Here is a 25829-nt window from a genome sequence, read left to right on the forward strand (position 1 = left end):
AAAGAAAGACCCAGTGTTTTAAGACCCTTCGTCAGGTAGGTCTTCTGAGGTGTTGTAAGAGATGACAGATATTGAGGTGAGGTGAGGTGATGCTGAGGTGTTGGTGTGGGATAAGGCTAAGCTTTCAAGGTGAGAGATGTTAAGGTTAGGGTACAGTTTGGGGGGTACAGTCTGACGTCATCATCGGGGGGGTACAGTCTGACGTCATCATCAGGGTACAGTCTGACGTCATCACAGTCTGACGTCATCATCCAGGGGGTACAGTCTGACGTCATCATTAGAACAGTCTGACGTCATCATCAGGGGTACAGTCTCATCATCGGGGGTACAGTCTGACGTCATCATCGGGGGTACAGTCTGCCGTCATCATCAGGGTACAGTCTGACGTCATCATCAGGGGGTACAGTCTGACGTCATCATTAGGGGGGTACAGTCTGACGTCATCATCGGGGGGTACAGTCTGCCGTCATCATCGGGGGTACAGTCTGACGTCATCATCGGGGTACATGAGCTCTAAGGTAAATTACACATAGACAGTACAGGTATACAAACAATAACAGCAAAATGAATTCAACAATATATAACTTAAAATACCTTGTATAGACTATTCCTATGTATATGTGTATGTATAAGTATGTATATTCTCTCAAATTATGCATAAAAATGGAATTAAGAGGGAGGAGTGATAAATAAGAGAGGTAAGAGACGTAGAGAGGAAGAGAAGGTTGAGGATGCGACAGGTTAATATGTAGTTTCAATTTACTTTCGTTTCCCCTTCATCTTCTTACGTTTTTTGTCATGGCAACACTGGCCATCTGGCGGCTGTCTTGTGCAACTGTGAGAGACGGAGACGCACTGACGCACGGACTGACACATACAGACAAACACAGACATGCAGACAGACACGGACACGTACATACAGACATATACATACCCAAACAGACACATACCATACCCAAACAAACACATACAGCCAGAAAGACACATACATACACCCACTCCTCCGCCCTCTCCTCCTACTCTACCACCGTCCCTTCTTCCTCCTCCTCTTCACCCACCTCCTCCTCCTCTACCTCCTCCTCCTCCTCCTCCTCCTCCTCCTCCTCCTCTACCTCCTCCTCCTCCTCCTCCTCCTCCTCCTCCTCCTCCTCCTCCTCCCCCTTCTCAAATATGACCCAGAAACAGACACCAGGACGCTGCAGGGAGAGCTAACCTAACTTAACCAAACCACTGGTGTTTTAAGGTCAATTTGGGTGAAAGTTTGACACACATAGAGCTGACTGAAGGTGTCCTGACGATGGTTGGCTTAAAATGTGTTAAGGTTAAAGAAAGGTTAATGTTTTGGGTCATATCTCAAAGGTTACAGAGAGAGAGAGAGAGAGAGAGAGAGAGTTTTTAGTTTAACAAATTTATTGGCAAAGCTTGTAGTACAGTTTGCCTATTCTGAGTAATTCAGTCAGGTCTTGACACTGAGGGTGGTATCACTTCTCACTGTCACGCAGGACAGAGGTTCACACACAAAGAAATACATCATATTCATTAACAACTATAAATGTATATAGGTCAGGTTCAAATGGATAATGTCACTGTTCACTGCCATGCAGGACAGAGGTTCGTACACAAAGAGTTGCATCATATTCATTGACAGTACATATACATATATGTAAACACACACACACACATATACATACATATACGTATATACATACACATATACATGTACACGTACATATACATGCACACACGCACACATACATATACGTCGGTCAGATTCATGTGGGTAATGTCACTTTTCACAGAGAGAGAGAGAGAGAGAGAGAGTGTTACAGAGAGAGAGGAAGAGAGAGAGAGAGAGAGAGAGAGAGAGAGAGAGAGAGAGAGAGAGAGAGAGAGAGAGAGTGTGTTACAGAGAGAGAGAGAGAGAGAGAGAGAGAGAGAGAGAGAGAGAGAGAGAGAGAGAGAGAGAGAGAGAGAGAGAGAGAGAGAGGTACTACATATGACACACCTGTCTTAATTAATAAACAAGGGGTCAGGTAGGTATAGCTCGGCAGTGTCTCTGTTACCAGGGTCTGTGTGTCCGTCTGCCGGTCTGTCGGTCTGTGTGTTCGTCTGTCGGTCTGTGTGTCCGTCTGTCGGTCTGTGTGTCCGTCTGTCGGTCTGTGTGTCCGTCTGTATGTCTGTTGTAGTGATATCATTATTATTATTTTTATTATTATTATTAATATTATTATTATTATTATTATTATTATTATTATTATAATTGTAGTTGTAGCAGTTTCAGTAATAATAATAATAATAATAATAATAATAATAATAATATTATTATTATTATTATTATAATTGTAGTTGTAGCAGTTTCAATAATAATAATAATAATAATAATAATAATAATATAAGATTAAATTAAGTTATTTTCTAATTTTGTAGTTATTAAATTTTTTAAGTATGTTATCTTGGCTGTGTCGTGTACAGGAATTATTCATGTACGTTCTTTATTCTCGTGTATACATTGATGCTGTAGGTGTGGGTGGTGTACATGGGTCTAGGTGGGTGTAGTGGGGGTGTGTACATGGGTTCCTTGCCGTCACTCCTCCCTCGCCTGTGTTTTTTTATTTAGCACAAGCGTTGATTGGTCCTCGGGTATAGTGACGTCATCCTTTGCTACTATTTTTGTTCGTTGATTGGTCCTCGGGTATAGTGACGTCATCTTTTGCTACTATTTTTGTTCGTTGATTGGTATTTTGGTTGTTGTGACGTCTTTTGATAGTTTTCTTCTTTGATTGGTCTCTGGCTATTATGACGTCATCTCAATATTATTTTCCTTCGTTGATTGGTCTTTGGCTACCGTGACGTCAGTTTTCGTTAATGTTATGACGTCCCAATTAGCGGGGACCAATTAACTCACGTCATGAAGGACAACAACCAATCAGAGAAAAAACTCGTGAGCTGACATCAATCAACTCACGAAACGATTACCAGACGTGGTGCCAAGTGACATCTTAACAAGCTAAAGGCAATCAGCACACGTCATGGTGCATTAACACCCAATCAGCACACGACACGCTGAACAAAGGACCAATCAACGAAGATCAACACCCGTGAAGGCGTGGATTCTGCTAAATTGCTTCGTGCTGCCTCCCTGGGGTCTGTAGAACTCCAAGAGGGATTCCCACAGGACGTCGCTGGCTCTCTGTCTTGATGGGGAAGCCACGACCAGTCTTGCGGTTATAGATATCGTATACCGAATATCCTACGTGTGTGTGTGTGTATGTGCATATCCTTCACCAATACACACATACATACATACATACCTATCTGTGTACCTGTCAGTGTGTGTCTGTCCATCCTGTCATTTGCCCCCCCCCCCAGGAAGAGACGCCACGTGACTGTGCTTGCGGCAAGGTCTGAAGAATACTGTGACGAGACAGACAGACAGACAGACAGACAGACAGGCAGGCAGACAGACAGACAGACAGACAGACAGACAGACAGACAGACGTAAGAATTATAACCATATTCACATAACCTCTTAACAAACTCAAAGGTAACTTAAGTCTATTTAATACACATGTGACAGGTGTATTAAGCAGGTGTATATGATTCCAGACCGATATACACACATCTCTCTACACCTGTTTAGTACACATGAAAGGGTGTACATGTGTGTGTGTGTGTTGTTGTGTATGTGGGAATTGAGAGTTCTATTTAAATATATACGACTATATTGTGGTGTATGTTAGTGGTCACACACACACACACACATACACACACACACACACACACACACACACACACACACACACACACACACACACACACACACACACAGGCTGCCTATGGGTGAGCTGCTATACCCAGAATTGATTATATCTGTGTGTGTGTGTGTGTGTGTGTGTGTGTGTGTGTGTGAGACCCCTTCCTACCTGCTGCTGCTGCCCCTAGTGTTCAGGTGATGGTGGTAGTGGACAGGTGATGGTGGTAGTTGTGGTGCTGGTGTTCAGGTGATGGTGGTAGTGGACAGGTGATGGTGGTAGTGGACAGGTGATGGTGGTAGTTGTGGTGCTGGTGTTCAGGTGATGGTGGTAGTGGACAGGTGATGGTGGTAGTTGTGGTGCTGGTGTTCAGGTGATGGTGGTAGTGGACAGGAGATGGTAATAATTGTGGTAGTATAATTATTTGTGCTGGTTACAATAGGACGATAACCTAACCTAACCTAACCTAACCTAACTCTTTAAATCCTAATCTGGTCTAATTTAGTCTAATTTTTAAGCACTTCTTTCATTTTGTCGTTTCGTTAAAAGATCGCTTAAGAAAATCGCCAAAAATTTAACCCCAAAAAATCGTTTAAAAAAAATCTCCAGAACTTGTGTGAAAAAATAATCGCTAGAAATCACTCGAAATATCATGAAAATAATCGTCAGAAATTATCGCCCAAAAGCTTTAGTAAAAAAACTAGGAATGGAAACAGCCAATTGTTGGGTTTTTGGGTGAAATAGGAAAAGAATTATCAAGGACGATGATTGCGTGAGACAGAAAGAGTAGATACGCTCGTTTGTTCGCCTGGCGTGAGTTCGCCCAACGTAACTGGTATTTTGTAGTGGATGTTGGTGGTAGTGGTTGTAGGTGATGGTAGTGCTAGTGGTGGTTGTAGGTGATGGTGGTAGTGGTGGTTGTAGGTGATGGTGGTAGTAGTGGTAGTGGTGGTTGTAGGTGATGGTGGTAGTGGTGGTTGTAGGTGATGGTGGTAGTAGTGGTAGTGGTTGTAGGTGATGGTGGTAGTGGTGGTTGTAGGTGATGGTGGTAGTAGTGGTAGTGGTGGTTGTAGGTGATGGTGGTAGTAGGGTAGTGGTATGTAGGGTGATGGTAGTAGTGGTAGTGGTGGTTGTAGGTGATGGTGGTAGTAGTGGTAGTGGTGGCTGTAGGTGATGGTGGTAGTAGTGGTAGTGGTGGTTGTAGGTGATGGTGGTAGTGGTGGTTGTAGGTGATGGTGGTAGTAGTGTGTAGTGGTTGTAGGTGATGGTGGTAGTAGTGGTAGTGGTGGTTGTAGGTGATGGTGGTAGTGGTGGTTGTAGGTGATGGTGGTAGTAGTGGTAGTGGTTGTAGGTGATGGTGGTAGTAGTGGTAGTGGTGGTTGTAGGTAATGGTGGTAGTGGTGGTTGTAGGTGATGGTGGTAGTAGTGGTAGTGGTGGTTGTAGGTGATGGTGGTAGTAGTGGTAGTGGTTGTAGGTGATGGTGGCAGTAAGTAATAGTAAGATGGCAGTAGTAGTGGTTGCAGGTGATGGTAGTGGTGGTTGTAGGCGATGGTAGTAGTAGCAGTGGTGGTTGTAGGTGATGCAGGTGTTAGTGGCAGTGGTGGTCAGAAGATGGTGCAGAAATAGTGGTAGTGGTGGTGGTAGTGGTGGTTGTAGGTGATGGTGGTAGTAGTGGTAGTGGTGGTTGTAGGTGATGGTGGTAGTGGTGGTTGTAGGTGATGGTGGTAGTAGTGGTAGTGGTTGTAGGTGATGGTGGTAGTAGTGGTAGTGGTGGTTGTAGGTAATGGTGGTAGTGGTGGTTGTAGGTGATGGTGGTAGTAGTGGTAGTGGTGGTTGTAGGTGATGGTGGTAGTAGTGGTAGTGCAGCAAATATGTTGAAGGAAATCTGCCGGGATGTCATGGTAGAACCGACCCTCCTTCCATTGGACGGTGAGATCTTCCAACACAGGACTTCAAACACATCTAACGAAGCCCGTGTGGACGTCAGTGCTCGAGGATTCTGGACGCGGGGACAGCGAGGTTTCTTCGACATCAGGATTTATGATCCCATGGCCGCATGTCACCGTAACTTAGCTCTCGATGCTGCACACAGGAGGAACGAGAACGACAAGATAAGGGCATATGGGGAGAGAATCCAAAACGTTGATCAAGGCAGCTTCACTCCTCTAGTGTTCACAACCTCTGGTGGGATGGGCCCAAGTGCAAGATGTTTCTACGCCAGACTCGCGGAGCTGATCTCCAAACAGAAGCAGCAGCCCAGAAGTTATGTTACAGCCTAGATGAGATGTCGACTGTCTTTCTCTCTCCTTCGGTAGGCTTTGCTCTGCCTCAGGGGAACGAGAGCTTCTGCCCCAACTCCGACAACTGCTGCAAATATTGACTATGAGGCTACAGTCACTGAATGCGGCATAGATCTGCGGCTCAACTAATTTAACACAGATAGGATAGCTTCTTATGTATTAGGATATTTAATATTAAGGTAATTAAATGGTGGCGAAGGTGTGGCTATTGGGGGAGGCTGGAGGCCACGTGAAAAAAAAAAGTGGTAGTGGTGATTTGTAGGTGATGGTGGTAGTAGTAGTAGTAGTGGTTATAGGTGATGGTGGTAGTAGTGGTAGTAGTGGTTGTAGGTGATGGTGGTAGTAGTGGTAGTAGTGGTTGTAGGTGATGGTGGTAGTAGTGGTAGTAGTGGTTGTGGTGATGGTGGTAGTAGTGGTAGTAGTGGTTTGTAGGTGATGGTGGTAGTAGTGGTAGTAGTGGTTGTAGTGATGTGGTAGTAGTGGTCAAGTGATGGAATGGAAGTAGGGAAGGAGGGAAGTAGGGGTGAGGGGGCTGGGGAAGTTAGGGTGAGGGAAGGGGGGAGGGGGGGAGGGGTAGAGAGTGAGGGTTGGAGGGAGGGAGGTAGAGAGTGAGGGGCGGGGGGAGGGAGGGGTAGAGAGTGAGGGGAGGGAGGTAGGGAGTGAGGGGCGGGGGAAAGAGGGGTAGAGAGAGTGAGGGGTGAGGGGAGGGGGGTAGAGAGAGTGAGGGGTGAGGGGAGGTAAAACTTGTCAAGTGTAATAACGTTACATAGATTATTTGATGTATTTTAACCTAACCTAACCATGTATGTATGTATGTATGTATGTATGTGTATGTATGTGTATGTATGTATGATTAACGTGTGTTTTCGAGAGAGAGAGAGGTTGTGTAGGCGTGAAGGTTGCAGGTTTAGTCATAGTGTTTGAGAGAGAGAGAGAGAGAGAGAGAGAGAGAGAGAGGGGGGGGGGCCTTGGATCCATCGCCTACTTAATATATTATTTTTTTTTTCTGAATGTTTTGATGATTGGAATTATTCTTGTCTGTATGTCTGTATGTCTTTAACCGTGTGTGTGTGTGTGTGTGTGGACGTGTTTTGATTCTCTTTCTCTCTGTCTCCAATATCAATAAAACAGCTAAGTAACAATTGAAAAAGTCGTAACACATAAGTAACAATCAACACAACACATAAGTAAGTAAAGTAACACTCCTCAGGTCAACCAGGAACACGCTAGGTAGCAACTGACTCCTGTGGTAAAGGCTGGATTTCCTCCTCTCCTCTCTCAGGTGACGTGGTTCTCCCTTGTCACCCTCCCTGTCCCTCCCTGTCCCTCCCTTGTCACCCTCCCTGTCCCTCCCTGTCTCTCCCTTGTCACCCTCCCTGTCCCTCCCTGTCACCCCTGTCTCCCTGTCACCCCCCTGTCTCTCCCTGTCTCTCCCTGTCACCCTCTGTCACCCTCTGTCCCTCCCTGTCACCCCTGTCTCTCCCACCCCCTGTCTCCCTGTCACCCTGTCACCCCTGTCCCCTGTCACCCCTGTCTCTCCTGTCACCCCTCTCCCTGTCACCTGTCCCTCCCAGATGACGTGGTCCCCCATCACCTCCTGTCACAGAGGGAAGGAGAGCGAGAGGAAGACAGAGGGAGAGAGATTAGGATAGAGGGAGAAGGAGGGAGGGAGGGTGAGAGGACGAAAGGGAGAGGAAGGAAGGAGGGAGAGTGTGGGGGAGGGTGTGGAGGTAGAGGGAGAGGAGATGTCATGCTTGCTGGTGATTGGTGTAGTTGTCTTGAACAGTCGTGTGTCGGACAGTGGTGCTGGTCTAACGTGACTACCTGCGTTGTTAAGTGTTGCTGTTCTCAAGTGTAGTGTGTTGCTGTTCTCAAGTGTAGTGTGTTGCTGTTCTCAAGTGTAGTGTGTTGCTGTTCTCAAGTGTAGTGTGTTGCTGTTCTCAAATGTTCTGTGTAGGGTGTAGTGTCGTAGGTCCTGGGTGTAACGCAGTCTCTGTGTAACGATACAGTGGCCAGAGATATGTGTACCTGGGTGGGAGGACAGCGTTACTACATAGAAACGCCCACGTGTACAATGTTTGTTTTGTTTGTAACTTGAAAATAACATACTTGTGTGTGTGTGTGTGTGTGTGTGTGTGTGTGTGTGTGTGTAGTGTCAGGAAGATGGACGGACCTGAAGTATGAGTGTCAGCCGGTGTTAGTGTCAACCCGTCAGCCGGTGTTAGTGTCAACCCGTCAGCCGGTGTTAGTGTCAACCCGTCAGCCTGTGTTAGTGTCAGTCCGTAAGCTCTTATTATCCAGTCTTTTTATCTAACACGGATATGAGGTGGAGATAATTATATGTTCTCTCTCTCTCTCTCTCTCTCTCTCTCTCTCTCTCTCTCTCTCTCTCTCTAAATGAGACAAGAATGTAAGAATGTACAGTCTCAGTTCAATTTCGCCGCCATCTTGTCTCCCATCTCTCCTATAGTAGTGTGTGTGTGTGTGTGCCGTGATTAACCTGTACAGAGGTCCACCAGGTTAATTAAACTCCCCCGTAGAGTGTTGTCATGTTAATTAGACCAAGACTCGCCTTAATGATTGTCACTCAGGTGAATTTAGTCCCTTAACTCAATACTATTATTTAGGAATTTCACGGTAAATAAATTAATAAATAAATGAACACATGTGAACACAACAGGGCGCCCTTGGTCGATCACTCTAAGAAATGTTACCACGTATAAGTGCTTCTCTTCATTATATTCGGTACGTAATCCTGAAAATTGTAAGCTTTAATACAGGTTACAAAATAGTTTCAAGTTTTAGATAAGAAAAAAAAAGATTATTATTATTTTCCAAGACTGACTTAAGAGATTGACGTAAGTGTATGTGTGTAAGTGTATATGTGAGTGTAGTTGTGTAAATGTGTATGTGTGTGAGTGTATATGTGAGTGTAGTTGTGTAAATGTGTATGTGTGTAAGTGTATCTGTGTATTAAGTAACGAAATAGTACACAGCCAACACACCTTCGTTCGTACATTCCTTTACCCAAACATTATGCCAACAGACAGACAGACAGACAAAACACGTGATAAAGATGAAGAAAAATACATAGAAGTGAAGAATAGAAACAGGAAAAAAACAGAAGGAAAACGAAAGAAAAACCAATAAAACAGGAAAAGAATAATGATAAACTGAATGGTTAGGAAAATCGCGGGTCAAGGAATGCCCCTGGCGGTACGCCACTTGAGAGGCATGTTCAAGAAGTTCAGCAAGACGAGTGATGATGACAACGACCATGGCGAGTCATCCCAGTGGCTTCTGTGTGATGACGACCATTGCCACGACCCCAACTATGAGAACGACTTTATACCTACCGCTACTGTGTATGAGTATAGTGGGTTTTTTTTTCGGGGGGGCGGGGTTGTGTGTATTGTGTATGGAAGGTCATCTGGTGTTGTGGATATGAAATAGTTTGTTTGAGGGTTTTTTTGTGTGTGTATATGTGTGTGTCTGTATGCGTCTGTTTGTGTATTTGTCTGTGTGTGTGTGTGTGTACATTTAATTAATATGCTAAGGTGATGATAATATATTACAGTTAATTATGAAGAAAGCTTTAATTACTCATGTATGTATATATATATGTATCTTGAATCATCATATCACCTGAAGATTAGACACCCTAGCGTTACCTGGGGGTGTTAGGTTATGAGATCAGACTGACTGTGTTTTGAGTCAGTGTTTTAACTTTTTTTTTCAGAATTAGTTAGTTTGTCAGTCCTTCAACATGCACTGTCAGCCGCTTTGTGGGTGTTAGCTCAACCTCGTCAGCCATGGAGGGGAAGCTTCAGCATCCCCGCCCTCTACATCAAAACCGGAACCTGTACATTTTGTTTACTGGGCGTCGACCACATACACACACACACACACATACACACACACACACACACACACACACACACACACACACACACGTACTGCATATGTGAGAGAGCGTGACAGGTGGAGGTCACATGATAGCGCCTACTGTACGTCACAGCACGGGTGGGGAACAATCACAGTCCAGGACATAGAGAGAGAGAGAGAGAGAGAGGATATGATGCTCATGGTCAACCTGTATACAAGTTAGACAGGTTAGGTAACTCAGGTGTATACTTAATTACGTTTGTTTATCTGTACGAGTTTTGAAGGTTATGTAATTATAACCTGACACACACACATTACTATTATTATTATTATTATTAAAAACGAATTCGTGATATAATATTTTTTTGGTTCAGGTAAAGAGGTTTTTAATCTTTTGAGGACGATGATTTATGTCTTCTTCTTCTTCTTCTTCTTCTTCTTCTTCTTCCTACTCCTCCTTCGCTCTCCCTCTACCCCTTCCTCAGTTCCTCTCCTCCAACTCCTCCTCTTTCTCTCATTTATTTGTTGTTATTTATTTATTTATTACATGTTGACGTGTGTGTGTGTGTGTGTGTGTGTGTGAGAGAGAGAAAGAAAGACAGACAGACAGAGAGAGAGAGAGAGAAAGAAAGACAGACACACAGATAGATAGAGAGAGAAAGAGTGTGTGTGTGAGAGAGAAAGACATACAGACGGAGAGAGAGAGAGAGAGAAAGAAAGACAGACACACAGAGAGATAGAGAGAGAGAAAGAGTGTGTGTGTGTGTGACAGAGATAGACAGAGAGAGACAGATAGACAGATAGACAGACCTCGCCCAGTCCGCCACTACAACAAAATTCAGCCCATAAGAGCCCGCACCGATAGATACAAGAACAGCACCATCCCATCTATTGTTAAAATGATAAACAACTCCTGATTTATGTACTGTACAGTCCTGTAAATGTATTCAATGCATATTATATCATTATGTCTAAATCACATGTAAGTCTGTATATTTTCAGCCACCGGCTGCAACTATATTAATAAACCGTTTATTATTATTATTATTATTACAGACTGAGAGACTGAGAGAGTGTTTTGCATCAATAACCTAGAAAATTAATATTTTTTACCCCCGCTGGATACACAGGTTGGGGGGGGTTCAGGGTCTTTGTTTTGGTTCTGGGAAATGTCGAGCAGTGTAGTGGCCCTCCTCCTCCTCCTCCTCTTCCTCCTCCTCCTCTTCTTCTTCCTCCTCTTCTTCTTCTTCTCCTCCTTCTTCTTTTTCCTCCGCATCCTTCTTATTTCTTCTTATTCCCCTTCTTCTTCTTCCTCCCTATCTTGCATCTTCCCTCTCCTCCTCCTCCTCTTCCTCCTCCCCCTTGTCTCCTCTTCCTGCAATTACATATAATCGTCGGTAGAGGACACACACACCAGGTGATCCCCCATCTTCCTCCTCCTCCCCTCTTCCACCTCACCCCCATCTTCCTCCTCCTCCCCCTCTTTCCACCCCTCACCCCCCCTTGTTAGGACCAGCACCCGCTACATGTAAACAAGTGATTCAACTGTAGTGTCTAGCGGGTCACTGCATCATGGCCTGTATACTGTACGGATGCCTGGACACAATTATCATGGACACAAGTTGGACAGAATCAGGTTTGGACAGAAGTAGTGTAGAATGAAGTTTGGACAGAATTGAGTTTGGACATTATCTGTGGCCACTTGGACAGAGCTCGAATGGACAAAATCTCACTGAAGAAAATCTCAATAGTAAATATTCCTCTCTCTCTCTCTCTCTCTCTCTCTCTCTCTCTCTCTCTCTCTCTCTCTCTTTCAACAACAGTCGACTTTCTCTTTACATCAACGCCATCTAGGAGTCATCAGCGACACTATCTCGTCACTAGTTACTCATTATATATCCTATCATGGTTAAATGATATTGACGTAAATACTTGTTAACAGTTTCAGGTCTTGGATAGTTACTATTGAAGTTCCCTGAAAGGTTAGTTTGCTTGTAGGAGGCGGTGAAGGTGGAGGTGTTTAAGGTAGCAGTTTGTTGACTCTATGACGTTCTCTTGAGGAATTGGTGTTGTGAAGTGACTACGAACACACAACATATTCATTTATACACCGAATTAAGTCCCGATCACGTACGCGTATTATACGGACCATAAACACTTGAGATACAGACGGATTCGGTTGATGTGCATGAGGTAGTCCATTGTACGTGCTGTCCTTATTGTTGAGGTCTGAGAAAAGGACAATTGTTACACCAGAGTGAGTTACATAGCCACGTACTGTCCGTTATAACTGTGACGTACGCAAGATGGTGTTCGTTAGTCAGTGTACAGGCAAGTATACTCCTGTAGAAGGTGACCAGTGGGAGGCGTCGACGGAGGACCCTCTAGACGGTGATGATTCAGGTGTCGACTTCAAGATCACCTCTACACCCTGCCGGTAAATACCACCTGAAGGAGGGGAGAAGGAAGGGAAGGAGGGGGAGAGAAGGAGGGGGACAAGGGAGGGAGGGAGGGAAGGAAGGGGGGGAGAAGGGAGGGAGGAAAGGAAGGAGGGGGAAGGAAGAAAGGATGGAGAGGTTAGATTGCTTTAGGTTAGGTTAGGTTAGGTTAGATTGCAGTAGGTTAGATTTGGTTACATAAGGTAAAGTTTGGGTGCCGCTGAAATAGTTCCAACACCGGAAACATCAACAACAAGGATAAACTAATAACAATTGGTCAGTAGTTACGCCCCGACTGTTTACCGGAAGTGTTATGTGATGGTTTGGCCGGCCATGTTCACTACCGGACCGGACCGTACCTTACTTAACCTGACCTGACCTTACCTAACATTAGATTGGAGGAAACTGCAGCGGGCCTATTGGCCCATACTGGGCAGTCCCATTTACACCCAATCCCTATTGCTCATATATCCATCCAACCTATGTTTGAAGCTATCCAGCGTATTCGAGTTAATGATGATATTTGGTAACTTGTTCCATTCATCCACTATTCTGTTTCCAAACCAATGTTTACCTATTTCGCGCCTAAATCAAAATTTGTCTAACTTAAAACCACTTTTCTTATTAGTCTTTCGTGGGGGACTCTGTCGAAGGCTTTGCTAAAGTCAAGTTATACCACTTCAGTCATGCCCCTCGTCCACTGATTCGAAAACAGCTGAAAAGAATGTTAATAGATTAGTTAGACATGAACGCCCGCTTGTGAAGCCATGCTGGGAATCATTGATCAACTTGTGCTTCTCCAGGTGGTTTCGAATAGAGTTTGAAATTATTGTTTCCAGTAATTAGCCTACAATTGATGTTAAACTGATTGGACGGTAGTTAGAGGATAGTGATCTATCTCCCTTCTTGAAAATCGGTATTACATTCGCTATCCTCCATGATTCTGGCACCACACCATGCTTTTAAGGACACGTTAAACAACTTTGCTAAAGGCATATTAAGCTCTTCCTTACATTCCTTTAATACTCTGGCAAATATCTCATCGGGACCAGGTGACTTATTAGGCTTTAACTTGTCTATTTGCTTAATCTATTTTCTTCACTATCTCTGTATATAGTCGGTACCTTACTTCCAGGTCGAACATTAGGGGGGTTAATCACCAGGTGAGATAATCTAGGGCTAATCTTCAGGTAATCCATATGTTTGTACTTTATATCTGTTGCTATAGTCACGGCCATCTACCTGGACACACCTCTCTGCCCCCTCTGACTCCTCACCCCATCCTCTCATCCACCTCACCTCCTCCTCCTCCCACCACCACCTCCTCCTCCTCACCTCCTCCTCCTCCTCACCACCTCCTCCCTCACCATCACTCACCCTCCTCACCCTCACCACCCTCCTCCTCACACCATCACCAATCTCCCCATCTCCCTCCTCACCATCACCACCCTCCTCACCTCCTCCTCACCTCCTCCCTCACCTCCTCCCTCACCTCTCCCCTCACCTCCTCCCCTCACCTCCTCCTCACCTCCTCCCTCACCTCCTCCTCCTCTCACCTCCTCCTCCTCCCTCCTCACCTCCTCCTCCTTCACCTCCTCCTCCTCCCTCACCCTCCTCCTCCTCCTCACCCTCCTCCTCCCCCTCACCCTCCTCCTCACCCTCCCCAAGACTCGACCACCCGCGTCTCCTGTTGTCTCCTGCAGGTGGCTACTGACGGCGCTCTACCGCGTCAGCTGCAGGGTGTTCATTTTCCTACTCCAGTTTTTATCATTTAAGTTTCCCCCTAAAAAATACTTGGGATGTTGGTGGATTGTTTGTTAGGTGAGGGTAGGTTAGGTGAGGGTAGGTTAGGTGAGGGTAGGTTAGGTGAGGGTAGGTTAGGTGAGGGTAGGTGAGGGTAGGTTATTTCAGCAACAACTCACACTAATATGACGTTAGGTTATAGTTAGGTTAGGTGAAGTTAGGTGAGGGCAGGTTAGGTTATTTCAGCAACAACTCTCCATAATATAACGTTAGTATGAGCCGCCCAGTATGACCCCGGGCTAAACACTGTGTTAGTCTACATCAAAGGTGTTGTGTTGCGTCTTCCTCATCTCGTTACGCCGTAGTTTAATCCCCAATGACCTAATTGATGTAGTTAACAGAGCGTCGTAAGTGTGTTAAGTCGCATCATCATAGTGGTAATTAACTGTACAGGTGTGTGTGGGTGTGTGTGGGGTGTGTGGGGGTGGGGTGTGTTGGGGTAGTGGTGTGTGGGGGTGTGTGGGGTGTGTGGGGTGTGTGTGTGGGGGTGGGGTGTAGTGGTGTGGGGGTGGTGTGGGGTGGGGTGTAGTGGTGGGGGTGGTGGTGCGTGTGGGGGTGTAGTGGTGCGTGTGGGGGGTGTAGTGGTGCGTGGGGTGTAGTGGTGCGTGTGGGGGGTGTAGTGGTGTGTGTGGGGGTGTAGGCGTGTGGGGGTAGTGGTGCGTGGGGGTTGGTGCGGGTGTAGGTATAGTGTGTGGGTATGGGGTGTACAATTCCCATAATCCCCACAACTCCCATTAGTCTTGGCATCATGAAAAGTGAAAATTTGCATATCAATAATGGTGTTAAGGCGTCAGGATTATCATATATATTAGCGGTGCCTTGTGGTGACGCCTGCTACTACTGGGTCACCACTACAGGTCACCACTATTACCACTACAGGCTCACTACTAATACTAGGCCTTCCTCTCACCCTCTTCCCTCCCTCCCCCTCTCTCCCTCCCCTCTTCCCTCTCACCCCCTCCCTCCCATCCCACCTATTCCTTACAATCTATCCTTCCCATCCTGTTATTCAACATTCTACACCCCATCCATCCTACCTTCCATTCATCCTGCACCCCATCCAACCTACCTCATCCATCCTGCACCCCATCCAACCTACCTCATCCATCCTGCACCCCATCCAACCTACCTCATCCATCCTGCACCCCATCCAACCTACCTCATCCATCCTGCACCCCATCCAACCTACTCACCATCCTGCACCCCATCCAACCTACCTTATCCATCCTGCACCCCATCCACCCTGCCCCATCCATCCTGCACCCACTCCATCCCATCCACCTGCACCCCGTCCACCCTGCACCCCATCCATCCTGCACCCCTCCACCCATCCACCTCTGCACCCCATCCACCCTGCCCCATCCATCCTATCCTTCCCCACCTACTACTAAAATCCTACCCTATCCCCATCTATCCAGCCTCTCCACCTACCCCCCCACCCCTATCCTGCCTCTCAACACACATTGATATTATTAACAGATGGTCTTCCTTCCTACAGGCAGCCGGGTTGGTTCGGGAGGAGGACTCGGATGGAGAGGTACTTGATGCTAGCGGCGACTACTGTGGTCTTCGTGGTGGTGGCGCTGGCGATCTCTTTAGCCTCTGTCATCTACGGGTACAGGACGGGTATTCTTCACGGCGATGGTAGGTCATTGGGTGGTTGGTAAGGTGGGTGGGTGGTTAAGGAATGGGGTGGTGGTCGATGGTAATTCTATGGTGGGGAGAAGGGATTAGGGAGGGAAGATACAGTGTGGGGGAGTTATTGTTACGTTCTCTGCCGTCCAGAAGGAGGAGAGGAGAAGGAGGAGAAGCAGGAGGAGAGAAGAGAGGAGGAAGCAGGAGGAGAAGAAGAAGCAGGAGGAGAAGAAGAAGAGAGGAGGAGGAGGAGGACCCTTGTCCTCACCCAAACCCAAATTGGCAATAATATCAAGCATATATTTCACCCCCAGGTGCGACCCTCCCCCAGGTGCGACCCTCCCCCAGGTGCGACCCTCCCCCAGGTGCGACCCCCCGGTGCGACCCTCCCCCGGTGCGACCCTCCAGGTGCGACCCTCCCCAGGTGCGACCCTCCCCCAGGTGCGACCCTCCCCGGTGCGACCTCCACCCGGTGCGCCCCCCAGGTCGACCCCCCCAACCTCCCTGCCCAGGTGACCCTCCCCATGTTGATAACCTCAGGCAGGCCAGGTGAGATGGGGGGGTGAGGGAGCCTGGGAGAGGGAGGGGTGATTTGAGGTGGTAGCGAGATTGTGGTAGGGAGATATGATAGACTGTATATAAATTGGTGGTAAGTGGGAGAGAGATTGTGGTTGGTGGTGGTTAATTGTGGTTAGACGACATGTTTTGGGTTGGTTGAGGGCAAGGTGGTGGTTGTGGTTGAAGAAATTACTTACCACAAAAGGAAATAATTAGAGTAACACGGAAGTCTGATATGTGAAAGGAGAAAGGAAGTGAGGAGAAAAGTATATATGGGTTGGGAAAAAAGTGTAAATAGGTTGGGAAAAAAGTAATTGGGTTGGGGAAAGGTGTACTTGAGTTGGGGGAAAAGTGTAAATGGTTGGGAAAAAAGTGTATACCAAGCAGGAAAAAATGTGTCATGTTTTGGAATGAGAAGAAAATGTAATTACGCTAAGAGAGAGAGAGAGAGAGAGAGAGAGAGGGAGGCAGTGGCAGAGAGGGAGAGGCAGCAGAGAGGGCAGTGGCAGAGAGAGAGAGAGAGAGTGAGGCAGTGGCAGAGAGAGAGAGTGAGGCAGTGGCAGAGAGGGAGAGAGGGGCAGTGGCAGAGAGGGGCAGTGGCAGAGTGGCAGAGAGAGAGAGAGAGAGTGAGGCATGGCAGAGAGAGAGAGAGAGAGGGAGGCAGTGGCAGAGAGAGGGGCAGTGGCAGAGAGAGGCAGTAGCAGAGAGAGAGAGAGAGAGAGAGAGAGGCAGTGGCAGAGAGAGAGTGGCAGAGAGGAGAGAGGGCAGTGGCAGAGAGAGAGTGGCAGAGAGAGGGGAGAGAGAGAGAGAGAGAGAGGCAGTGGCAGAGAGAGAGTGAGGCAGTGGCAGAGAGAGAGAGGAGGGGCAGTGGCAGAGAGGGCAGTGGCAGAGAGAGAGGCAGTGGCAGAGAGAGGGGCAGAGAGGGAGAGAGAGAGAGAGAGAGAGAGAGAGAGAGAGAGAGAGAGAGAGAGAATGGCAGAGAGACGCAGTGGCAGAGAGAGAGAGAAAGAGAGGCAGTGGCAGAGAGAGAGAGAGAGAGAAAGAGAGGTGGCAGAGAGAGAGAGAGAGAAAGAGAGGCAGTGGCAGAGAGAGAGAGAGAGAGAGAGAGGCAGTGGCAGAGAGAGAGAGGGCAGGCAGAGAGAGAGAGAGGGGCAGTGGCAGAGAGAGAGAGGGCAGTGGCAGAGAGAGAGAGGAGGGCAGGGCAGAGAGAGAGAGAGGGGCAGTGGCAGAGAGAGAGAGAGAGGAGGCGGAAAGAGAGAGAGAGAGAGAGAGAGAGAGAGAGGAACAATTTACATGAGGTAGGGCGTTGCAGCCCCCGGTGATGTGGTGTGGATTTAGGCGTCGGGGGCTGTGAGGGTGGGGTCTGTCGGGGCTCGTGGGGTGGGGTGGAGAGGGCGGGGAGTGGGATGGAGAGGAGGAGTGGGTGGAAGGAAAGGTGATTGCATGGTGATTACTTTTACCTGTTCTCCACAACTTTAATTGCCTCTGAATCCTTGGAGAGAGAGAGAGAGAGAGAGAGAGAGAGAGAGAGAGAGAGAGAGAGAGAGAGAGAGAGAGAGAGAGAGAGTTATTGGTGCTACTACAGTATGTGGTCTGCCGGGATATTTACACTGTAGCGTCCATTAACCTAACCTCTTCTTCTTCTTCTTCTTTCAATAAACTCTTGTCACAGCGTTATGCAAACTATACCTTTCACCCACCCAAAGTTTCCCAAAGTCGTAGTTTATCTTTCCTCTTTTCCAAAGTTTTCTCTCCTCTCCGTCTGTTCTTGTGTCTTTGATGTCTTGTTCTTGTGTCTGTCTAATTCGAGCTGTCTGTCTGTCTGTCTGTCTGTCTGTGTGTGTGTGTGTTGAAGTTTTCTCGTGACAGTTTTTTTTTATTCCGTTCCTCTCTCTCTCTCTCTCTCTCTCTCTCTCTCTCTCTCTCTCTCTCTCTCACAGAAACCAATTATCTGGGAACACCAATAACTCATATCTTGTTAAGAAATTAATATATATCATTTTCCCCGGTAGTTACTTAATAAACTAAATAACTTAATTACTTCTCTGGGGTCAAGTTATATTACCTATTTCTAATTACAGATCAAGTCAAGTCATTTATTTTCCGTAATGTCCTAATAATTATAGTGGGGTTTTTTTTCGATTAATCTATTTATTTTGTGGTACACCATTAGGAAGGTTTATTTCAACGCCACTTCTTATAAGATTAAGTGTTATTGGGTGCTGTGTATGCAGAAGTCAAGGTATTACTGGTTCTCTGAAGGTTTTACCAGATTTATTTTTGTCTTAACTCAAGTCCTAAGATTTATTTAACTGCTTGTACTTAAGTTTAAAATACGTAGATAAGAATATGTGTACGATGGTTTTGTTTGTGTACGATAACATTTACTGATAGTGTACGAATCCATCATGTTGTTGTGTTTACTGTACTCTACTCCTTGTGTTATTGTCTATCAGTGGTTGGGTTAAAAGTTTTTATTTATAGTGGGTGGTTGTTTAGCATTATTTTGGTATGATGATGAATTTTTGTTTATATAATGTATATATTAGTAATCATCGAGGTTTTTTTTTACGTCTGGCAGGTCGGTAGAGCGGGAGCTGGGCGAGTGTTGCCGATGAGGGAAATGTTATCGTACTGTATAAACAAGAATGAGGGAGGGAAGGGAGGGAATATTTTGTCCAATTATTAGTATTTTATATATTAAGAAGCAGTGTAATGGGATTTTCTCTATATATTCTCACTATAAAGTTATTAAAATCTATTTCATATATTCCTATATATTTAACTTTTAATATTTCAGTAAGATAAATAATTGGAAAACAAAAAATATTCTAGATGTGTTAATGTATACCTATGTCGACCTTCCTTGCTTATATCACTGAGTACTTTTATAACGCACTTTTATTTACTTATTTCTACTTGGTTCATTACTTAAGGTGCTTCTCTTGGTGTTACATTACTTTTAAAATATTGCTAATTAACTTACTAAACAGTGCTTGAATATTATTACTGCTTGATGATCAAATTTTGGTGTTTGTTGACTAGGTGTTCCTCAGGGTCATTCTCTCTCTCTCTCTCTCTCTCTCTCTCTCTCTCTCTCTCTCTCTCTCTCTTCTATTGCTTGTTAATTTTGCTTTTGTTTTGTTCTTTTGCTATAAATAAACTCAGCTATTAGTTAAGGTGGTGGTAACATTGACCTTTAATGATCTGCGTTAACATTTGACCTCTCAGTAACCATGACCTCTCAGTAGCCTTGACCCTCAGTAACCATGACTCAGTAACCATGACCTCTCAGTAGCCTCAAGCCTTGACCTCTCAGTAGCCTTGACCTCTCAGTAGCCTTGACCTCTCAGTAGCCTTGACCTCTCAGTAGCCTTGACCAGCCTTGACCTCAGTAACCATGACTCTTGACCTCTCAGTAGCCTTGACCCTCTCAGTAGCCTGACCTAACCATGACTCAGTAACCATGACCTCTCAGTAGCCTTGACCTCAGTAGACCTCTCAGTAGCCTTGACCCTCAGTAACCATGACCTCTCAGTAGCACCAGTAACCATGACCAGTAACTGACAGTAACCTTGACCCTCAGTAGCCTTGACCTCTCAGTAACCAGCTTCAGTAACCATGACCTCTCAGTAGCCTTGACCTCTCAGTAACCTTGACCCTCAGTAACCAGTAGACCTTTCAGTAACCATGTCATCTCAGTAACCATGACCTCAGTAGCCTTGACCAGTGACCTCAGTCCTCAGTAACCATGTCAGTCTCAGTAGCCTTGACCTCTCAGTAGCCTTGACCTCTCAGTAACCATGACCTCTCAGTAACTCTCTCAGTAACCATGCCTTGACCTCTCAGTAACCATGACCTCTCACTTCTCAGCAACCTTGACCTTCTCTCAGTAACTCATGATATTAAGACTTGTTACATGAGATGTTATATAAATGGGACCTGTTACGCCGTCACACGCTGTTACTTACGTGACGGACATAGTGTTACGTTGTTAAGGTAAAGACACAGCTGTTACGTGACATACTTCGTTGTTCCTTGTGACAGTAGTGTTACTTGTGACGGGGTAGTGCTACTTGTGACGGGGTAGTGCAACTTGTGACGGGGTATTGCAACTTGTGACGGGGTATTGCAGCTTGTGACGGGGTGTTGCAACTTGTGACGGGGTATTGCAACTTGTGACGGGGTATTGCAACTTGTGACGGGGTATTGCAACTTGTGACGGGGTAGTGCAACTTGTGTCGGGGTATTGCTGACGGGTATTGCAACAGACGGGGTATTGCAACTTGTGACGGGTATTGCTACTTGTGACGGTATCTAGTGACGGGGTAGTGCTACAGGCGGGGTAGTGCTACTTTAGACAGTGCTACTTGTGACGGGGTAGTGTATTGCAACTTGTGGGGTATTGCAACTTGTGACGGAGTAGTGCAAGACATTGACGACCCGGGACGTAGTAAGACGGGTATTTGACAGTGGTACAACTGGTGACGGGGTAGTGCTACTTAGACGGGGTAGTGCTACTTGTGACGGGGTAGTGTTACTTAGTACTAGGACAGGGCACTGTTACTAGACCCCCCAAGATAGCTTTAGGGTAGTTGATCTTCAGGTGAAATAGGCTGGGATGGTGATCGTTCAGGTGATCTGACCCACAACAAAAATAAATAATATATTTTTTGGTTATTATTCAAGAACTTTCAAAAGACTCATTAGCTAATAGTTGACTTGACTTAGTTAGTTGATGAAATATGAACTGACTTTATGAACGTGTTGACTGTGAGAGCAGACAACAACAACAACAACAACAACAACAACAACAACAACTGAGGACGAATGTGGGTAAGACAAATCAGCGGTGTGCCACTTGAGAGAGAGAGGGAACACCCTTTCCCTCCCTCCCTCTCTCTCTTCCCCTCCCTCCCTCCCTCTCTCTCTTCCCCTCCCTCCCTCCCTCCCATCTCGTGCTTTTCCACTCCTCCTCTCCTTCTCCTCCTCTCATAAGTGTGGTGGTCTCAGCACCTCCCCTTAATGAACGCCACCCACTCCCTCACCCTGACCCATCCTGTATAACCTTTTGACTGATACAAGACTCGAGTCCTTCCCACTGGTTCACTTAATGGCTCACAATATCTCTACTGAAATTATTTAAAAAACTATTATGTTTTTTTGTTTTTTATATTACAAAGAAAATATTTCCTAATTTGATTTTTTTTTTACTTTGCTTGACACTCTCTTAAATATCAGTGACCTTGCTTGACCTGAGGCTAAATCACTCGTTTCACTGACCTACATGATCTAGGTTATTAGTACATATGTGACCACCGTGCTTGTGTGTGTGTAGGATACTGATGCCTTCACCAACACACAGACAGACAGGTGCAGTTCCTTACATTCCCATATCACAGTTATGACACGAATATCAACACACATACACACCTGGGGTCAAGCAAGGTAAATGTGTGTGTGTTCTTTGTATCAGTCCGTCCCTTTGTGTGTGTCGCATGTTATCGATCCGTCCCTTTGTGTGTGTGTGTGTGTGTGTGTGTTGCTGTTGGCTGTTGCTGTTGGCTGTTCCTCACTCCTGCACGCCGTCGCCGTCGCTACCGCTGTCGTCTGCCGCACACCTAACCGCACGCTCTCTCTCTCTTCTCTTCCCTCTTGCCTCACGTAGTAGATGCCTCATTGCTGCCTGTTGTCTCAGCAGCCCTCACCGGCTGCCCGGATACTACTACTTCGACAGGCGGGTCCTCCGACGTCTGTCTCACCCAGGGCTGTGTTAAGGCTGGTAAGTATACACAACCATACACTTTCTGTCTGTAAGTACCATAAGCTGTTACTTTCTCTCTGTAAGTACCACAACCCGTCACTTTCTATCAAATCCAGCACGTTTACTCTCATCACTACCCACAACTTCAGTAATTATGAATAAAACATCATTAAGAAATCTTTGTGTACAGTCTATGACGGAAACTGCATCAATAAGTTACTTTATGAATCACACCTTTCACTTAAAGATCAAAAGTTTAAGTTTTTTTTTTTTTTTTTTGTTAATTTACGTATTGCATTTTGGGGAATAATAAAGATGGATTTTACGATAGATTTTAAAAAATTCAGAAATTAAATTGACGTAAATTTTTAATCTGATTTTATGTTAATTGTATTGTAAGATATATTGTATTATATTAACTATTCATACTAGTGAATAAAGTTATGTAAAATACAACACCTGTAGTAATGTACCTCACACTAACACACCTTCCCTCCCTCACAGCCGCCAGCTTGGTCGACTCCATGGACCAAACAGTTAACCCGTGTGAAGACTTCTTTAAGTTCGCCTGTGGTGGGTTCCTTAAGACCAAGATCATCCCGGACGATAAGACGGCTCTCTCCCGCTTCAACGAGGTCTCCGATGACCTCCAGGAGAAGCTGAGAGGTCTGGTGGAGGCTGAGGAGACATCCAAAGACTCACCCTCTACCAAGATGGTCAAGGCACTTTATAAGTCTTGTACTAATACAGGTTAGTCAGGTCACCTCCTCTTATAACAGTAATACTACTCTAACAACAACAATATTTAATACAATTGGTTTGTCCACGAGTACAGTAATGATTGAGTTTCTTTACTTATTTCACTATTGTCAGAACACCATCTAACTAACCATAGAGGTCCATTATATCAAGGGTCCGTTAAATGTGGAACTCCTCCATTTAATGGGTTATATGAAGAGAGAAGTCCATTATGTGGAGGTTTGACATTGTTTTCATTGGCTGTGAGTGATGTTGAAGGTGTATCCTACAGAGAGTATCAAGAAGCACGGTTTGGAGCCACTGAAGGGGATACTGAAGAAGATGGGAGGTTGGCCGGTGCTGGAGGGAGACACCTGGAAGCCCTCGGCCTTCCAGTGGACCAGTAACATCTACATCAACCGTCAACTGGGTTACTCTCTCGACTACATCTTCGACTTCTCCGTCACCACCAACATCAAGAATTCTACCTGGAGGATTATTGACGTAAGTTATTTACATTTTTCTTCTTGTTGATGGTCATTATAGTCTGTTCATTATGGAAATGTTAAATAGTCTTCCCGCTAACCTGCCAACCCTGCTCTCTTTCTCTCATCTAGGCGTGTGATTGGTCAGTTAGAAAACAAATAATGAAGTGCTGTAGATTGACTGCCACATTATCCAATCACAAAGCCATACATCATATTGCTGGGCGGGGCCAAGTGTGACATTTCCATAAACAACAGACATTACATATCACAGATTTATATATTAACCTCAAGTGTACAGACGTCTTTCTGTGTTGAATAAAATTGTCTAGTGTTGGTCAATTCCCTTTAACATCGTTCCTAGTAATTACTCCCTCAATCATCTTCCTGCAGATTGACCAGCCGCCCCTCGGTATGCCATCCCGCAAGTACCTTCTGAAGGGGCTCAACGACAGTGACGTACAAGCCTACTACAACTACCAGGTCAACTTGGCTGAGCTCCTCGGTGCTGACAGGACTAGGGCTATGGTGGAGCTCAAGGAATCACTCGAATTTGAAATCCAGCTGGCTAATGTGAGGATATTATACCTATGAAATGCAATATATTTTCATGATGTTCTCCTCAAGTTACAAAGATTTTATATGTATTGTTTATTGAGATTTAATGAAAATAGATTAAGTTTTACGTAAAATAACACATTTCTGTATTAAGTAAAGTGACAAATTTAAGTTTTAAGTAAAGTAATACAATTCATTATTAAGTAAAGTGACAGATTTAAGTTTTAAGTATTGGTAAAATTACAGATGTAAGTAGTAAGTAAAGGTTAAGTTGTGATCTTAAAGAAACAAGATAGATTCTGCCCACATGAAACATTGTTTAACCCCCACGGTCTTGCCTACAGTTCTCGCTGCCCAAGGAAGAGCGACGCAACGCCACCAAACTGTACAACAAGATGACCATTAAAGAGCTACAGGAGATGGTGCCTGAGATCCCATGGCTGGAGTACATTAACAGCATCCTTACTCCCTTCTTCACGGTGAGTCCCTGAGAGCTGGCTCCTTCACGGTGAGTCCCTGAGAGCTGGCTCCTTCACGGTGAGTCCTTGCTTCCCCGGGAGCTGGGTCCTTCATGGTGAGAGCTGCGGGAGTGTTGTCTCTGAGTTTCTCCAAGGGGCAGAGATTCTCATGCTTGTGTATAAACCCTGAAATGGCTGTCATCATCTGTGGAAGTTACCTGGTAGTTGTACGGACAGTGGCCATCATCAGTAGATTTTTCTGTTCTTTTTCACATATAGGTGAGGGTGATGCTAGGCTGTGTTGACAATGTACTGCTGATAACATGTGACACTAATATTAAAACTCTACAGCAGAAATAATAACTAATGTTTCTTTTTTATAACTCAGGTGACCATCCAGGAGCCAGTTATTGTCAATGTACCCAGCTATGTGAAGAAACTAGGCAAGCTTCTTATCAAGACCCCCAAGAGGTAAGTCACTGTATGTCTTGGAGGGGTTTTTATATCACAGAACTGTATATGTACCTCCATCCTTCGACCTACTTATAAAAACACTATTCCACATGTCAATCCAAAAGAAAAATCCTTCTAAACTCTAGTGATTTTGTCTATTTCATGACATTGCATCAGAATATCTTTGTGGAAGTCATATATACAGTGTTCGGGCATTACCAGATGAATGTATGAAACAGTTCCATACCTGAGAACCTTGAATTGTAACAGTTTATTTAGCCAGAAAAAAATACAGATACAGAGTGGATAATAATAACAATATTAACATGACTGAGAACCTGAGCTCTCTTTGAGGCACTGGGTAATGTGGTCCTTATGGTATGTGTTGTATTAGTGTCCTGTGTGTGTATCAAGAACACATGAGGGAGGATTTAGAACATGGGGACCTCGTCATCTGTCATATTCCTGTGTTTCATTAATTAAGACTTGTTAGCGGTAAATGTTTTACAGTGTTTGAAGATTATGCCCCCCAGCTTATTTCTTTTTAAGATTAACTATCCTAACACTTACCTATTCCTATCTTATCTAATCTAAGTCTACTCTAATCTAATCTAATGTAGTCTAATATAATATAATATAATATAATATAATATAATATAATATAATATAATATAATATAATATAATATAATATAATATAATATAATATAATATAATATAATCTCTAATCTAATCTAATGTAGTCTAATATAATATAATATAATATAATATAATATAATATAATATAATATAATATAATATAATATAATATAATATAATATAATATAATATAATATAATATAATATAATATAATATAATATAATATAATCTAATCTAGCAACACTAATCTAACCTAACACAAACAAGACTAAACTAACCTAATCTAACACTAACCTAACTTAAATTAACCTTTCATAAACCCCCAGGTAGTGTTAAGGTGTTTAATCATTATGTTAAATAAG

The 25829-nt window shown here is 44.8% G+C and overlaps 1 protein-coding gene across 6 annotated transcripts in view; it reads left to right on the plus strand.

Annotated features, from left to right (window-relative positions):
- Positions 1–25829, plus strand: part of LOC121873007 (neprilysin-2-like) — an 81946-nt gene that overhangs the window by 51384 nt on the left and 4733 nt on the right. For 2 of the 6 annotated variants that reach the window (XM_042376246.1, XM_042376247.1), the window contains 7 exons: positions 15678–15823; positions 22041–22154; positions 22641–22886; positions 23167–23378; positions 23753–23932; positions 24262–24396; positions 24764–24846. In XM_042376246.1, the coding sequence (XP_042232180.1) occupies positions 15678–15823; positions 22041–22154; positions 22641–22886; positions 23167–23378; positions 23753–23932; positions 24262–24396; positions 24764–24846 (1116 nt within the window). Of the gene's footprint in view, positions 1–9204; positions 9419–12229; positions 12376–15677; positions 15824–22040; positions 22155–22640; positions 22887–23166; positions 23379–23752; positions 23933–24261; positions 24397–24763; positions 24847–25829 lie in introns of those variants that run through there. The other 4 variants (XM_042376241.1, XM_042376242.1, XM_042376243.1 and 1 more) reach the window with 4 other exon arrangements.

Source organism: Homarus americanus, unplaced genomic scaffold (assembly GCF_018991925.1).
Source record: "Homarus americanus isolate GMGI-L3 unplaced genomic scaffold, GMGI_Hamer_2.0 scaffold11022, whole genome shotgun sequence".
NCBI classification, from domain to species: domain Eukaryota; kingdom Metazoa; phylum Arthropoda; class Malacostraca; order Decapoda; family Nephropidae; genus Homarus; species Homarus americanus.